We start from the raw sequence: 16,053 nt of genomic DNA on the forward strand, positions 1-16,053 counted from the left end.
TTCTCTGACTTATTTGTCGCTCATTTTATTCTTAAAATAAATAGAAACTGATTATGGAAGACAATTGTAATTTAGGCGATTACATGTACAGACGAAGGAATACCATAGTTAGCTCTGAGGAAGAGACGGAGAACTGCACTGGAAAGCGTCTTATCAACTTATACAAAAGAGATTACAACTCTGACCTGGACCTGGTCGAGTCTGGGAAATACCTGGATTCCACCTCTGAAGGAGATGCACCCATCTATCCCATGGATCGCGAGGACCCTGAGCCAGAAGACGAACCTTCAGGGGGATGCGAAAAATCACTTTCAGAATGTCGATACAACGCATTGCTTTATGTTATCGGAGGATATATTGTCGGACTACTATTGGTACTAATGTGGTACTATAGGAATCCCAAAGAGGCCTGCAAGGACCTTAATGGAAAATGGATTTTCATCGTCTTGGTCACCTTACTAATTATTATACTGGTTCGACGACGTCCAGCAAGGTAAGTTGCACTTGGAAAATATTTTAATCTTATCTTACTTTTTTAACAGGTGCATTGCAGTGTTATGCCTTTCAAGGTTATCAAGCAGTCAATTTCGGACATTGGTAATTGCATTAGCTTTCTTGGTTGCTTTTTCGGGACCTATAAAAAATATAATCCACAACATTTGCATTTTGGCGAACACTCTCACCTGTGGGCAAAATGTGCTAATACAGGCTCTAAAGCTAATGCAACGAATTATAAACGATCCTTCTCATTCAGTGGAGGAGGCATTCAAGACAACGTTGACTCAAGTGTGCAGACTCATGAATAAACTGGATAAGCTTTTGCTAAATTTGGAGAGGCCCATATCACAAATACGTTTGTAATGAATAGTTTTCTTAACTTTCTTAAGGTAACCTGTCATCCGCAGATGCCACTTATAAGACCTGCACAGATTGGTTACTTTTGCAGAAGGATCACTATGAGTACAAGATGGGTACTCCCTACAACCGCTGCATGAAGGCGGGTAACTTGAGTATTGCACAGTGCAAGATTGAGTTTGGAGGAAAAAAGAAAGAGTGCTGTAACCTAGAACTCTTTTATTGGTTCTGCGAAAGTCTCAAGTCATTTACAAGTTTCTTCGATGATAATCTTCAATGGTCTCTGATGGTCATCAAGGAAATATTTCAACGTGCGTTAAGATTTAGTAATGTTTTGAGTTATTTACAGCTTTTAATTTATCATAGGCTTGCGGTTATGCTCCATGAAAATCAGATATATTTTTATAAGCTCCATTAGTTTTGACCATAGCTTAAAATTTAATTCAACAGGTCAATTTACCCCTAACAAAGATCACATAACCGAACAAGATGTAAACGAGAAATTAGAGGCACAGAGACATAAGTTATATTTGCTATTATTTTTGATCGATTTAGTTATCTTCATACTCTTGCTCACTATTATACATCAATCACTGAGCTTTTGGCTGCGCTACTTGAGCAATGAACAATATGAAAATGTCTATATAACAGAGGCTTTTGAGAACTATGATGACAAGTACTATCAGACCATGGGTGTAAGAGCCTTGCCCTTAAGTAATTTCGAAGAGAATAAATATGTGAAGGTAAAGTCTGAATCGAGCTTAACATATAGCTATTTACATAGATCTTTAGATAAATTCAATGCGACTGCTGCCCAAAGAATATGATACTATTTATCGTTCAGTAACGTTTTTGGGGATCACAGGAATACAGCTTTTCTGCATCTGCTTTGTGGACTACAGTCTTTATAGTATGCTAACTTTGATGTCCTATTATGGACATATGATTGAAGATGTTAAACGTAAGCTTAAATCTTAGCTTAGTACTTACATTCAAATTTGCATTGCAGCTCTTGCCTATAAAAAGATTGTCATTACTGGCGGAGGTAAAACTGGCGACATTCTACGAGATCTGGTTCAGGCATTTGAGCCAAGAACTTTCAAAATAAATACTCAACGGTGTCTACCGATTCCAGGTCATCCGAAATACCTCCGATATGTGTGGATCTTATTGCTTTATTTGCTGGCCTGGTTCATGGTTTTTTGGGAGCCATATGGCCTCCGTCGAAGACACCGTACTATGATGTACTTTTATCCAGAGGAATCAAGGCGCAGAGTTTACGACTTGCACCGAACAATATTACATGAAAGAAGTGAGACATTTAAATAACTTCATTCATGTAAAATATATTGATTATTGTTTTGTAGAACATTTATTTAAAGCAAAATGTCGGGAGGCACGTTTCTTAAACGCCTTTAAGAATACCCATCAATTTGAATCGTATTTTACGTGGCTTAATTCTCGTCTAAACTGGTAAGCTTCCAACCTTCTATTGGAATATAATTAACAAACCGCTTCTTGCAGGTGTCTCAGTTGTTGTACAGTATCTTTTATTGGAACATGCTGTACCATTTGCAATAAACCACTGAACAAGTGAGTAGATTCAACTTTTTAATAATTTATTAACTTATTATGGCCTTGTGCAGATCTGATAATGTTTCCTGTGGCTGGCCAAACTGCAGGGGTATCTACTGTACAACGTGCTTTCAAGACAGCCACAATAAATGTGTATTATGCAGTTCCGAGTACGAAGATGAACTATTGGAACATGGGTAAATAAGCGTAATGTTTATAGCCTCGAAACAAGTTCTTAATATTGAATTCATACTTAGGAACTCTTCTGGAAATTCGGACTCTGATTTCTGCAGCGTTGATAAGAGTTATCCCCAGCAGCGTGATAAGAAAATATAGGGATTAATTCCAAAATCTGTTAATACAAATAAATATTTAAATAGGATTTCTTATAAAACTACAACAAGTATAGTTGGCTGCCACGACTTCAAGTCCCATATTGTCTAGTGGTTAGGATATCCGGCTCTCACCCGGAAGGCCCGGGTTCAATTCCCGGTATGGGAAACTACTGTAGAGACATTTTTTTCAATTCATCCATAACTTGTTTTCTTAGCAAAATGCTTGCCAATTTTTAACAATAAAGTTTTAAATCATTAAATTTATGTAAATCATTTTCTAATGACTCATAAATAGGCATGGAAACTTATTATCGAGGTCAACAAATAAGTAACAAAAGCTATAAATAAAACGCCTTGCTTACGCTCACTTTTAGCCACAACGAATCACAACGTTTATACCTTTACACTTTTTAGCCGCGACGAATGTCAAGTCCCATATTGTCTAGTGGTTAGGATATCCGGCTCTCACCCGGAAGGCCCGGGTTCAATTCCCGGTATGGGAAACTTCTGTGGACATTTTTTTTTATTTAATGAACTATTGTAGAATAGAAAAAGTTACTTCAAAATAATCGTTTGTCCACTTTTGATATCCTTAGATGATTCTATTCTACTTTTCATCTAATCCCAATAAGTTTGCAAAGCTATTTTTTTATTGACCGACCCAAAGTTTTCGTTTAATTTGCTGAGGTATAAATTGTGTTTTCTTATTATTATAAGCCCCTAGTAAATTCACTCGAATCCCCAGCTCAGTCGTTCCCCATTCTGTCCGAGTAATTTTCTATCCCATTACCTAATTTCCTCTTACTCAATGGTCAAGGACCCTTCTTCTTTAATCCAAATAACTTTCAGCATAATTTTCTAATTCAATCGGTGGTCCTTCCTGGCTAAACAAACCCAAAGTTCCGTGTTTTTCCGAGCGAAGGGCGATGGGCTAACCTGCGGGTCTGAGTTACGAGACACTTTCGAAACGGACAGATTTTACGAGCCGCCTGCGAACTGAAAGTAAACTACAAATGTTTACACAACCGGAGGGAAGGACTCAGGTCCGGGAGGCGGAGAGATGGGACGGCCTGGTAAAGTTGGAGCAAAAATTGAAAAACTTTTGCCATAGCCTTGTTTTTTTTATGATGATGACGACGACGACTGCCGCTCGATGGAAACGCCTATTTTCGGAAGGGGGCTGCACCCTAGCCACGCCTCCTCGACGCCCCTTCGGAAGTAGGACAGATAAATATAAAATTCGGCGAAAAGTTTTCCACACGTCTGGCTGATTTTCCTGATTCCCACTTTCAGGCAATTTAAATAGCTTTCTGTGCAGCTACTTAAGCTTCAGATACAAATGTATCTCTGTCTTTCAAACTCAACTGCATGTGTAAGACTGGAGGAAATGGAACTGAACTGAATGCTGCGGGATTCGCATTTTCCCCCTTCCGACTAATTGTACGGAAAATTGCAAGAAAATAGGTCGCTAAATGCAAATGGCAAACACTTACGTCTTGCACAAATATTCAAGCGATTGGGAATTTCTGCTTAAAGAGTTGTGGGGTAAGAAGTTTGGATTTCCCTCAATCGTAACCCTTTGCGGTTGGATGTTGAGCTTAATCAGGACCCCCTCATCGGATAGGTTCTCACATTACACGCGGTTGGCTTTTACCCTCGACTATTTTCCAGCTTTTCCTGTGGTTTGGCAATTTTGTTAAAGATACAAAGCGCCGATACGGAACAATGAGATGTGTGCGAGCTGTGAGGTGAGAACAAAGCGTTCCCAACCACAAAAACAGCGGAAAAGCGAGAACGGGTACCAGGAATTTGCATAGAGGAGCAAATGCACGTTGGTTCAGGAACAATGCAAAAATGTAGCAGGTTGATCAGATTTCGTTTAAAGTATACTGCATCAAACCCATTTAACCGACTCAGTGTTAAATAGAAAAATGTTTATAGTATATATTCAGAGACAAAAAGTAAACTCTTCTTGGTGTTAGCAAAGCCAGCCAGTTGTTCCACTGTCCTGTTTAGGAATGATATCTGGCTCGTAGTTTTAGCCAACAAAAGAGGTGCCACAAAGAAAAGCCACAGTACAACAAGCCTCGAAAGCCGGTGAATCTTTTCATTCTGTGTGGTAACGAGAAAGGAGGTCCTTCGCGTAATTGCAGCTCCCCATCGCACTGACCACGCCCACTCAATGTGCAAACACTTTTCAAATGGAAGGTGTGTGTGTGTGTGTGTGTGTGTGTGCCCATCACCCGGTGATAGTATTCCTAATTACAACTTAAAGGCGGGCGGACAGGCGAAACCAAATTAATGTGCTGGATGAGGGAGTCCTGGCCGTGTTTTAAGGACGGGTTAGTGCACTTTTTGATCGCCGAATCGCGTGTCACAGCCATTTCCGCCCACCACCAGCGGCGTTTTCACTGCTAACAGGTTCAAGTGCAATTTAATTGAGCGAAATGCATAAAGGAACACAAACACCAATTAAATGCGACATTTTTATTTGCGGTTTTCTGCCCGCTCAAATTAATATGGCGTCGTCGTGTCACAGGAAAATGGTTTTAATTACCATTAGAAAGTTGGCAGTGCATGTCGGCGAAAAGCTCCACTGGTGGGTGTGTTGTGGCTTTAATGCCAAAGTAATTTTAAATAATACAGTAGTTTATTCGGACTCTAATAGCTGTAGTTAAAACAAACCCTTTTGTTCTTGTCATGGGTGAACATAGCTTGGCTTGAAAATTTCAATACAGATTCTTAAAATCTCCCAGGTGATTGTTGAAACAAAAAGGTGATATAACCACAGAACAACGAAGAGCACAAATCAGGTAGGAAAGCGAAGAAAGGGCGAAAGTGGCAATACCATTTACTCATTCCATCGGCAGCTCGTAAACAAGGTGTGCTCCTATCTACGATGCTGCACACGAGATAAGCAAGTGCAGTGGCGCTAACAGGATCATAAATCCAGCGATATAAATCTGAGCCCGAGGGGTGAGATGTGCGATATAGGTGGTGTGTGGGTACGGGTACCCAGCTCCCAGTGCTGTTCCTTTCCCAGGTGATAAACCCTCGCACACGTCGAAGATTTTGAATTACTTTCGTTTTTATCGCCGGTTTTCATAATTCACACGCGACCTGCCTAGGAAACGAGGAGGATTCGAATAAATCGGATGGAGGTGTGAGGAATAATGCTGACGATTCACTTCATCATAAATTCACCTGTCGTTGCCACTTCATCGAGGGGACGACGAAAAAAGAACCGGACCTGCAGCGGAAGTTGTCCAACATTGTCCTGGGATAATCGAAGGGAGGCACTGGCACTCTTGGTCCGAGGGAATTTATGAATTTCGTTGGCGTGGCGAGTGCGCGAAAATTTCGTGGAATTTTCCGGCTGCCCGGGTCGCTCACAAGACGTTGTCGCGTCATCCGAATTGAAATTTCATTAGTTTTACGAGTGGCCCAGCCTTCGATGGGTTTACGATGCTTCCAGGGAAATATCTACGGCATATCCAGCCCGTAGTCGAGTCAACGCGATGCGTTGCGATGAATTATGGAAAGCGATTTACATTCACTGCCTCATATTTTATTGCTGCTTGTTAATGTTTTCATTGCTTCGCCTTTTCCCGACGCTTTTCTTATTTGGCGAATGCATGAATTATGGATTTTCCCCTTATGGCGATGCCAAAGAATGCAAGCAGCACAAAAAGAGGCGAAATTTGTTTTCATTGTTGAAAAATTCTGCGCAAATTTATTGAATTATTTAAGAAGCGTGGAATGGAGTATCCAATCCCCACGTCTGTTTCACAAAAATGATGGGTTTTTGGAACTAACAAGGATATCTTTAAACTTCTATATGAGTTTTGAAAAGAAAGTTTGCTTAGACTTGAACTCAAGGACTGCTAAGACTTGTCCAATCGAGCTTAAAATGGAGAGTATCTGAGTTTACCCAATTTTCTGATTCGGCAGGATAAGTTATTTTGAGAGTGCTAAATACGGGAAATATATTTTTGTCCGCTGGCAGTTCATCCAAATTTCCGACAGAGGGCGTCGCCATATTGAACCAGCACTGACCCCTTTGGACAGCCATAAAAAGGAGGCGACTCGCCACTCAAATGCAATAAAAATGTATCAAGAGCTTGGTGGCAAGGGAAAAACGCTGGGAGATAGAGAGAAATGGCAGATGACATTAGTGCTGCGAGCGGAGAATTGTTATATTCTTAACAATATTCCGGATATTTATGACCCGTACTGGATCTCGGATCCCATCGCAGTTGCTGGTCAAATGGAGCGTGTCCCGTGCTCCAGTTGCCATTCCATTTGTGCTGAAACACTGAATGCTGAACACTGAACTGAATGTCGGATGCTGAATATGCGTGAAATATGTTGCGAAAAATTTTAATGCGCTCGCTGCGGGCGCCAAATGGAAATGGATGGGGGCCTGGGAAAATGGGAAATGGCAGAGCGGGAAAATGGGAAACTGGCAAAATGGTAAGATGACAAATGATTATGGAGCATAATAAATTTCAGCGCTGATTGAGCGACTGCAGCTGCGAGGAATCGCATGCAAAATACTTGAATCTAGTCGGGGGCTCGGTTCGTTCACCCCCACCGGGAATAAGTCATCCATTAATGAAGCTAATTTGCTGCACAAATCCTAGCAAAGCTCCGGCTCTCCTTCAAATCCCATTTTCCAAGTCGGGCAAACAGAAGAGCCCGGAAAAGTTGATCCCGGCTGCTTATGGCTGACACGAGTGTCATCCACTCCTATCATATCTCGATGTCTTTTTCCCTTCCTCCTTTCCCCCCCAGCAAATAACTGAGAAATTGCAGTGGCAGCAAGTTTATTGTCTCCGGAGCTCCGAGTCCTTGGACAGCATACACATGAATCCTGGGCGAGTCCTCCTCCTCCTCCTCCATCTCCCCAGTGCTCAAGGAGTTTGAATTTATTTTGCTCGAGTGCTGCGCTGCAATTGCAAGTGAAATGTCCGAGTGCAGGTCGCTTTTCCAGCATTTTCCCCTGATTGGGCGCACACAGTCGCCGACAAAAGTTGGCCCTCAGCATTGGATTCGCCCCATTTCCTGCGAGTGTGTGGACGGACAAACGACGGACGGACGGACGTTGATGTGGATGTGGATGGTGTGTCCTTTGTCCATCTGGTATCTGGTTGGCAGGGGAGCAGCAATAAGCCCAGCTGGACATGCGGATTATCGAGGGCGACTACTGGACACGAGAGGTGAAAAACGACTTTCTATATTTTTGTGCTTTCCGGTAAGAGGATCTTGGAAACTTTTCCGTTTCAAAATCCAAATGTTGCCCTCTAGGGTGCTCACCTAATCTAGATATTAGTTGGTTTATCTCTTGAAGAAAGTTGGAAACTTGGTATATTGCTTTGACACATACAATTGGCTTTGATAAACCAGTAACCTTTGAAACCTTAGTAACTACAATATAGCTTTTACTTAGACTTGTACCTAGATTAAACGAATTCCCGAACTGGGAGTAGAGTCACCCGCCAGCTCATCCACAATGGTTAGGGATTGTAAAATCGTAGCGGTGAATATTACCCAATAACACATAAAAATCGAGACAATGACGCACTACAAGTGAAACACCTACATTATCTAAAACAGCCGCAGATGAGACACGAATTTCAGTGTTTCTGTGTTTCTTCGCTTTTTTTTCGGAGGTGAGAAGTCGGGCGGAGGAAAGTCAACAATAATAAAATATTTGAAGAAGGAGCGGAGGGGGAGTGAGTTGTTGGAGGTTGGAAAAAGCGCCCAAGAAAATGAAGTCATCTTGTGCAAATATGAAAACAAAGTCAAGTGTTAATTTGCGTGGGAAAACAATTTTTCAGTTCGGTTCGAAGGCGACGTCAACGAAATGAGGCGGCTAAAAGTTCTTTTGATAACGAATGCTCTTGTTAATTTTGTATTTTGTTGTAATTCCTTGAAAGCAAAAGTGTGTAAGGGGCTGGGACTTCCAATTTCGAGACAATCTGGGAGCGTGTGAAAGGTCAAACTTTGCTACGGCAACTTCATCACTTGCGATTAGGCGAAGAGCCAAAAAATAAAGGCTAATTTTGTCGAGCCAAATTAGAGTAAATCCCCGGCCATTAAAAGCCGCTCTCCAATGCAAAACCCCAACAAAAAGGCGAAGACCAAGACCAAAACCCAGACCCAACCCAAAAAACCCAACCATGGAGGAGACGGGCAAAAGTTGACACCACAAAACATTAACTTTCAAGTACATCAAACATTTTGTTGCCTGTTATCTCAGCAGGTCCCACAAAGGTGCCACCAACTTTGCCGCAAACTGGGGCACCAAGGGGTTAAGAGTGGAGAATCGAAACTTTGTGCGTTGTTTCGTTGCGTTGTTGTGTTTTTGGTTGTGGGTTGTTGTCATCATCATCATCATCATCATCATGGTTCGTTGTCTTTTGTTGTTATGCGAATGACATTTCCATGTTGAACAAAAGTTTCTCGACTGCTTCTCGTTTTTATTATTATTTCTTGTTGCTGGCCCAACAACAACAGCAGTGTGGGAAATGTATTTATTTTTATGATTGTTTAATGTTCTATTTTCCACGTATTTCCCGAACAGGCACACACACACACAGAAAGAAGTTGTGCTGTCCCAGAGTTTCGTTTGTGCTTTACTTTAAATGTTTTAATTAGTTCCGAATCGAACCCATCATCACTGCATCATCAATGCATCATCGACTGCATCGCAGAAGAGCCATTCCCATTCGAATTAATCAAATCATCATCATCATCGCCCGAACGCCACTCTCGATCCCTTTGATCTCGGGCCAAAACATATTTCAATTAACGGGCCATGACCGTGGCAAAGGCCAAATCCGATACCACAGCCCAGTCCACTGCCAACACTCCAAATCCGAATCCAAATCCCAATCCAAGTCCAAGGCAAAGATGAAGACGAGGGTGATCGAGAAGGCCGGCGTCTGGGTCTCTGGGTGTGGCCAAGTGTGGGTCTCTCTCTTCTCTTTTCCCAGTGCATGTGTGGGGGCATCAATCAAAGCCGCAGTTAATACACTGGCAAAAATGGGCCGTACATAGCAAATATTTAAAGACAAAACGCAAGGGCTGTAGGCGTAACTTTAAAATCCAATTGTATTAAAACCACTGAAAGAAGTTGTATATATACAAGCTAAGTTCCCTGTGTAATCACCTCTGGTAAGCAAGTGAGTGATGCCCTGGCCGAAAGGGGCAGACAGATCGGCTCGACTGCAAGCTACCCAGTGAGTGATAAATCAAAGCACTGCCCCTCAACCTTCCACGCAAGGAGGGTCTCTGCCTCTCCATATGGGGGCGCCATTCGTGTGGTCTTCTGTGGGTCCGGAGCGACAGGCTCCACTTCGATTCGATTCTGGTGGTTTCTGCACCGCTGTGTTGCTTGATTTTCAATTTCATACGCACCGTTGGATGCATTTTGATGGCGGGGGGAAAATCGCTGCACTGAGCGGCAATTTATTGATTAACGCGTTTTGTTTTTCCTCGCCCTCCTGCGCACTGCGGGCACTTTTCATCACTGTTCGAGCGCCGTAATTAAAATGTATTTTCTTAAATCATTTTCCGAGGATTCTTCCGACTGCTGGGTGGCCATTCAGTTTGCCCCGCACCCCGTGCTTTTTTCCACGGCAGCTACAGCAGCAGCGGCAGCTGTCGTCACCAAGCCGAGGCAATAACTCAGGGTCCATCATCAATTTTACAAACCCAAAACCCCTCAACTGCTGCGCCCCATTCGAAAAAGTGTTAAAGCGCGAAAAGCGGCAGCAGAAACGACAACTAAAGTTGGGCAATTTGTTTCGCTTTGTCTGCCCTGCGAAAGGGAAAACAATGCCAGGTGAACTCGAGGGGGGTGCCCTGTACGGTGCACACTTTTCGACACTCATTTGCAATTTTTTGTTAATTTTTTGCCTTTGCCTTTGTCAGCCGACTGCCGATGGCTGCCGCTGATAAGAACTTGCCGCAACTCCGACGCAACAATGCAATAATTACAATTTATATTTACAGATAGAAATCGCACATTAAGCAACGGCAGCGCGAAGGCAATATTGCAAACTGCAATGCAACTGCAACTGCAACTGGCGCTGCCTCAGTTAACCCATGGGGGCCCATAAAAAAGTCTGAAAAAAAAAATACCTGTCAACGTGTGCGTTTTAACGCTTCGTCAATTTTGGCCAGTGGGCGAAGTTAAGGTCGCCGTTAACGTTAATGTCCAAGCCGAAAGTTGAGGCAGCTGCTTCCAGTCTGCTGCTTCCAGCTGCTTTTGCTTTCTGCTTGTGCTTTCTGCTTACTGCTTGTGCTTATGCTTTTGCTGCTGGCAGCACAATTGTCGGCTGCTGCAGGGGTCATTGCCAAAATTTCAATCAACTCGGGTGGCCGACAACAAAAAGAAACGGGCAAAGGACACAATGCCCCAAAAAGTGCAGGGTATAAGAGGGAATGATGACACGGATCAACAATGAAGCAGTGACTTTTGTATACTTTATCTGATGCTTACTCGATGCTTTAAAGAATAAATAATTGCATGTCTTACCATACGCTTGCAAATGAACTAAAATCAAGCGGAATATTATCTTCAGCAATTAACCAAATAAATATGTTCTATAAAGCCTATTATTATTTTCCCACAATAATCTGCAGACAGTTTCCCAAATAATCGAGTTGGTCACATCGCTTCACTAAATCGTTATACCCCACCAAGCCAAAGAGAGTATTACCAAAAACTGACCCAAAAACAGCAGACGGTCGATGGAGTCGATTTGGTGGTCCACTTTGCATATGTCAAAACTAAAGATGACCTGATCCTGATCCCGATCCGCAGGCGGTGGCCACTGTCTCCAGTTACACGTTTGACACCTGGCCTCACCTGGCTGCGTCTGCCTTGGGGCGTCTGCCCCGAACCCCTCCCTTTCATCAGCCACAAATCATCAAACTGCTGGCGACTGCCGAAAAAGATCAGAGAGTGATCCACTTGGCCCTCTTTTGATGATCCTGCTCCTGAGGTCTTGCGACTTCGGTTGGCCACGCGTGCGCCCGATCGAGTTACCAAACAAAAGGAGACGAGGCCAGCGGAGGAGATGGGTTTCTGGGGGCCAAGGACCTCCTGCCAGGATGCGAAAAAACAGCAGTTTGTTTGACTCTCTGGGTGGTCCACTCGGATGCTGTTGGCCGTCGCTTTCGCTGGCAATGAAAGGCTAAAGGCTAAGACTGCACTTGGAGAAACACAAAAAATGTTGCGTAAGAGCTTACTTTTACAGCTTCTTCTTCGACTGCTGTGCAAAAGAAATTCAAAATCCGCTATTTGTGAGTTTCAAGTGTAGTTGCACCTTTGACAAACGGCAGCTACATCCTTCCCTTCCTTCCTTCGCCTGGCAGTAAATCATCGCAGCAAGGACACTTCAATTAGGCCATAGCGCCGCCCGAGCAGCTCCTTTGTGCCGTTTTCTCTTTACCACCGCGTTCCAATCGCAATTAGCAATTAGCACAACATTAGCGCGGCTGACCTTTGACCTCGCTGCCACTCCCGCTGCGCCCGCCATTGTCCTTGTGCGCGAGTGTCTCCTGCTTCTCCTGTGTCTCCTATGTCTCCTGTGTCTCCTGTGAATACCCCCCGTTTCCATTCGAGGAGTGCTCGCTCTGTGCTCTGTGTTTTGTCACGCATTCATTCGCCAAATGGCCAGCAATAATTTGCGGTCGTCCCATTGTGTCCTTCGTCCTTAGTCCTTCGTCGCGAGCAGGCGCCGCCGCATATTTACATAATTGCCCATGTCTCAGTGTCTCACGCCATAGCGCCGTAAACACGGAAAGGAAGATATTGTCCGCAGTTCCAGATAGCCAGCTTGATTTGTGTGCTTGTGCACTCTCTCAAACTCGCATAAATATGAATTTGAAAAGTGCGGAAAACACACACTCGAAAGTGGGAGAATGAATACTAAACAGCACACTTGGCTTAAGAGCTACACAACTCTGAAAACTAGTTCCTTGCCTCACAGTTACCATAACAAACTGAAAACAAGCGCATCGAATTTTGCCATTAGGAAATAGCTTCCCATAAAAGCTTGTCTAATGATAATTCAGTTGCTATGATGAGTCTAGGGAGATATGTCTTCGTCTTCCTACTGTGTAGCATTGAGTTTTTGTTATGCATAGCCAAATTGAGTCTGCACTCTCACTATTCGAATGATGGAAAAACTTCGCACAACAAAAAGTTTTTCGTAAACGGTCCATCCTGCAAGATGCCCCAAATGGATCCTTTTTCCGCTGACATTATGAAGTTCTTTAAACGAAGGCAGTTCAGGAAGTGTTGCACTGATAAAGATTTGGTAGTAAGTGAATTCGATTCGGACCTACGACAATACAGGATCAAAATTGATGAGCATTTAGCTGAGCAGCTCTTAAAAAAGTTCCATAATGCAACACTCAAGTGCACATATCAGGTGATAGGCCGCAATAAGAAATCTTCATTTCCGGATAAAGATTTTAGGTAGGTTTGGCAAAAAGCTTTACACATATATATTACCTTTTCCCTTGCAGTCTTTCCAAAGCTCAAACCATAAATCAATCGTTTGTGGTACCAAAGACCATAGACTTTATCTTTACACAATGCCATGCTGTAATTGAAAAAACTGAAGTGAAACTTCTTCAGAAGGACGCCTTTCTGTTTGTGCAGGATCGCCTGGAGCACAGGCAGAAGGATCCAGAGGATCCTCCTCCAGATGTGGAGTCCAAGCCGAATGTGATCATCCTGGGCATTGACTCCACATCCCGCATGAACCTAAGACGCTCTATGCCCAAGGTGCATAAATTCCTGCAAAGACCAGGATGGTTTGAGATGCAGGGATACAATGAGGTCGGTGAAAATACCCTACCCAATCTTTTGGCCTTACTCACTGGAAATGCCGAGGAAAAAGCTAAATTGAATGGTCGATTCAGGCGCAGCGGATTTATTGACAAATTAAAGTACATTTGGCAGCTGTTTAAGCAGAATGGCTACATGACAGCTTTCGGAGAAGACAGCGGTAAGATCAACGCATTTGACAACCACAATCCGGGTTTCAAGAAGCAGCCAGTGGATTACTATCTTAGAAACTTTATTGTGGCCTTGGAAAGTATTTTAAAGACCAGGCGCGAATTTGGCAATGTTTTCTGCCTCGGACGAAAGTTGGCTTTCAAATACTTATCTGACTTTGCCATGCAGTTTATGCAACGCTTTCAGAATGCAGCACCCGTTTTTGGAATCTTTTGGAGCAATAGTTTCACCCACGAGGATTTCCTGGGAGCCACTGCCTTGGATCAGGTGTTCTTGGAATACCTTTTGCTATGCGACAAACTTGGCTTTTTGGATCGTTCAATAGTGATAGTGTTGAGTGATCATGGCTATAAAAACGGTGTGTCCCGACAGCGTTCAAAATCTGGTTATCTGGAAGAACGTCTTCCTATAATGTTCATACATGTGCCGCCCTGGTTCAGAATGAGATATCCCCAGTATGTGGAAAACCTAAAGATCAACCAGAATCGGCTGTCCTCAAGCTTTGATCTTCACCTAACCCTGCACCATCTGCTCCAGCTCAATGCCACCTCTATGGCGGATTTCAGTCCCAAGCTCCAGGCATCGCAGTGTAAAAGCTGCCAATCCCTGTTCTTCCAACTTCCGTATGACAGGAATTGTTCCCAAGCGGGAATCGGTGAAAAGTGGTGTTCCTGTGAACCCACTGAAACGGTGACCAACCAGGTTCTCATTAAAAAAGTGGCTCGCGAGGTGGTGCGTCATATGAACGAGCATTTGCGTAATCGAAATCTTACTAAGCTATGCCAGAATTATACTTTGAAGAAGGTCCTTTACATGGATGGCAAACTCGCACCCACCGATGACTCCCTCGAGGACGATCAGCTGCACACGTACATAATCACATTCGACACCAATCCGACTTCGGCGCATTTCGAGGCCACTGTACAGTGGAACATGGAAAGGAACACCCTGACTATGAATATGGACGAGCTGAGTCGCTTGGAGTCCTACGATAAGCACAGCAAGTGCACAAGGGATCCAATAGTCAAGAAGTATTGTATATGCAAGTCATTTAAATAAAAATGTTAAGAGTTTTTCATAAAATGTAATAGGTAATATAACTATTTCAGCCACCAAGCTACCAAGGTTTCACCTTTCATTGAAGAACTTTAACCCAACTCTGAACTAGTTGCAGCGATGAGTGGTTGATCCGGATGAGATCTACACCATGGAACTCTGGTTGCCAGTTCTTAGTGTATGAAAGAGCCAATTATGAGGAAGTACTGCATTTGCCATAAAGCAATTAAGAGTAGAGAAAAATAGAAACGACACCATTACACAATCGTTTTCAGAGATTCGTGTGCCAGTTTACCCAATTTATGATCATCTTTTGCAGTTGCATTCATAGATGAACGGCGAGAGTGGGTCACAATTAGTGACCCCGCTTAAATCAGCGGAATCCGCTTTCCACCGGTTCGCTGATTGCCAGCTTCCGGATGTGTCATCCCGTGATGAGACGGATTGGAGGAGTCTTCGCCAGCGCTGATCGCGGCAATTGCCCTTCCCTTGATTGCCATCAATTGCGCAAAACAGTCGCCATGAATGGGAACTCGGACAATGAGTGCTGCATATTACCGAATACTCTATATACCGAGTACCGGGCAGTGATAAGCACAGCGAGTGGACGAGTGCGTCAGTGATGGATTACACTCATCCGCCGGACAAGTGGCGCCAAAATGCGTGGGAGAATGAGTCAAAGATTGCGTCATATGCAAGTAAACAAGTTATTTATGCAGGTGATGTATGAAACTTGAAAGAAATTCTGCATTATAATTTCCTGAATGGCGGATGGCGCCTAGCTGCGTGTGCGTAGTGAAAGTCCTCGGAGGTCTGCGAGGTGCACCTCATTTAATCACTCCACGCAGCCTTCTCACTCCGTCGGCCACATTAAAGGAGCAGGCAAACCCAAGTCGTAGATAACACCTAATTAGGGTGTAGAGGATCGTCGCCTGCGGACAAGGCGACTGACAACTTTAGCGCCACTTCCCCTGGCCCTCGTCTGATTAGTGCGGGTGGTCGACTGATCGGCTGGAAGGGTCCACAACCAGGTCCGAGATCAATTTGGGAATCCGCCTAAGAAGGGCCACGCCCCCGGGAGCGGGAATTAGGAATCGAAAGGGGGCGGAGGAAGAAGCGGCACGCACGCAACCTGCGGCAGCTGCTACCTCAGCCTCTGCGAGAAGCGGAATCCCTCGCCCGATTTGGTTT

At 43.8% G+C, this 16,053-nt stretch overlaps 2 protein-coding genes and 2 non-coding genes across 8 annotated transcripts; all 4 read left to right on the plus strand.

Annotated features, from left to right (window-relative positions):
- Window positions 1–22: 22 nt before the first annotated feature.
- On the plus strand, window positions 23–2,860 carry LOC122617366 (DC-STAMP domain-containing protein 2). Of its 5 annotated transcripts, XM_043793210.1 has the most exons (11): window positions 26–493; window positions 543–853; window positions 906–1,166; window positions 1,222–1,598; window positions 1,648–1,816; window positions 1,865–1,900; window positions 1,991–2,167; window positions 2,223–2,328; window positions 2,380–2,448; window positions 2,502–2,627; window positions 2,688–2,860. In XM_043793210.1, exons 1-11 carry the CDS (start codon window positions 54–56, stop codon window positions 2,764–2,766), a joined length of 2,151 nt encoding a protein of 716 aa, XP_043649145.1. In that variant the 5' UTR covers window positions 26–53; the 3' UTR covers window positions 2,767–2,860. The 5 variants fall into 5 exon arrangements, 2 of the variants coding, with proteins under 2 accessions (XP_043649145.1, XP_043649144.1); XR_006325945.1 differs by having other exon boundaries at window positions 23–493; window positions 1,640–1,816; window positions 1,865–2,167; window positions 2,688–2,859; XR_006325946.1 differs by having other exon boundaries at window positions 23–493; window positions 1,222–1,569; window positions 1,628–1,816; window positions 1,865–2,167; window positions 2,688–2,859.
- Window positions 2,860–2,931, plus strand: Trnae-cuc. The gene has a single exon. It is a non-coding gene; the product is annotated as a tRNA-Glu (tRNA).
- Window positions 2,932–3,196: 265 nt separating this feature from the next.
- Window positions 3,197–3,268, plus strand: Trnae-cuc. Its single transcript has one exon. It is a non-coding gene; the product is annotated as a tRNA-Glu (tRNA).
- Window positions 3,269–12,862: 9,594 nt separating this feature from the next.
- LOC122617190 lies at window positions 12,863–14,880 on the plus strand. The gene is made up of 2 exons (XM_043792925.1): window positions 12,863–13,260; window positions 13,311–14,880. Exons 1-2 carry the CDS (start codon window positions 12,863–12,865, stop codon window positions 14,863–14,865), a joined length of 1,953 nt encoding a protein of 650 aa, XP_043648860.1. The 3' UTR covers window positions 14,866–14,880.
- Window positions 14,881–16,053: the final 1,173 nt, after the last annotated feature.

This window comes from Drosophila teissieri, chromosome 3L (assembly GCF_016746235.2).
Source record: "Drosophila teissieri strain GT53w chromosome 3L, Prin_Dtei_1.1, whole genome shotgun sequence".
In the NCBI taxonomy this organism is placed as follows: Eukaryota; Metazoa; Arthropoda; class Insecta; order Diptera; family Drosophilidae; genus Drosophila; species Drosophila teissieri.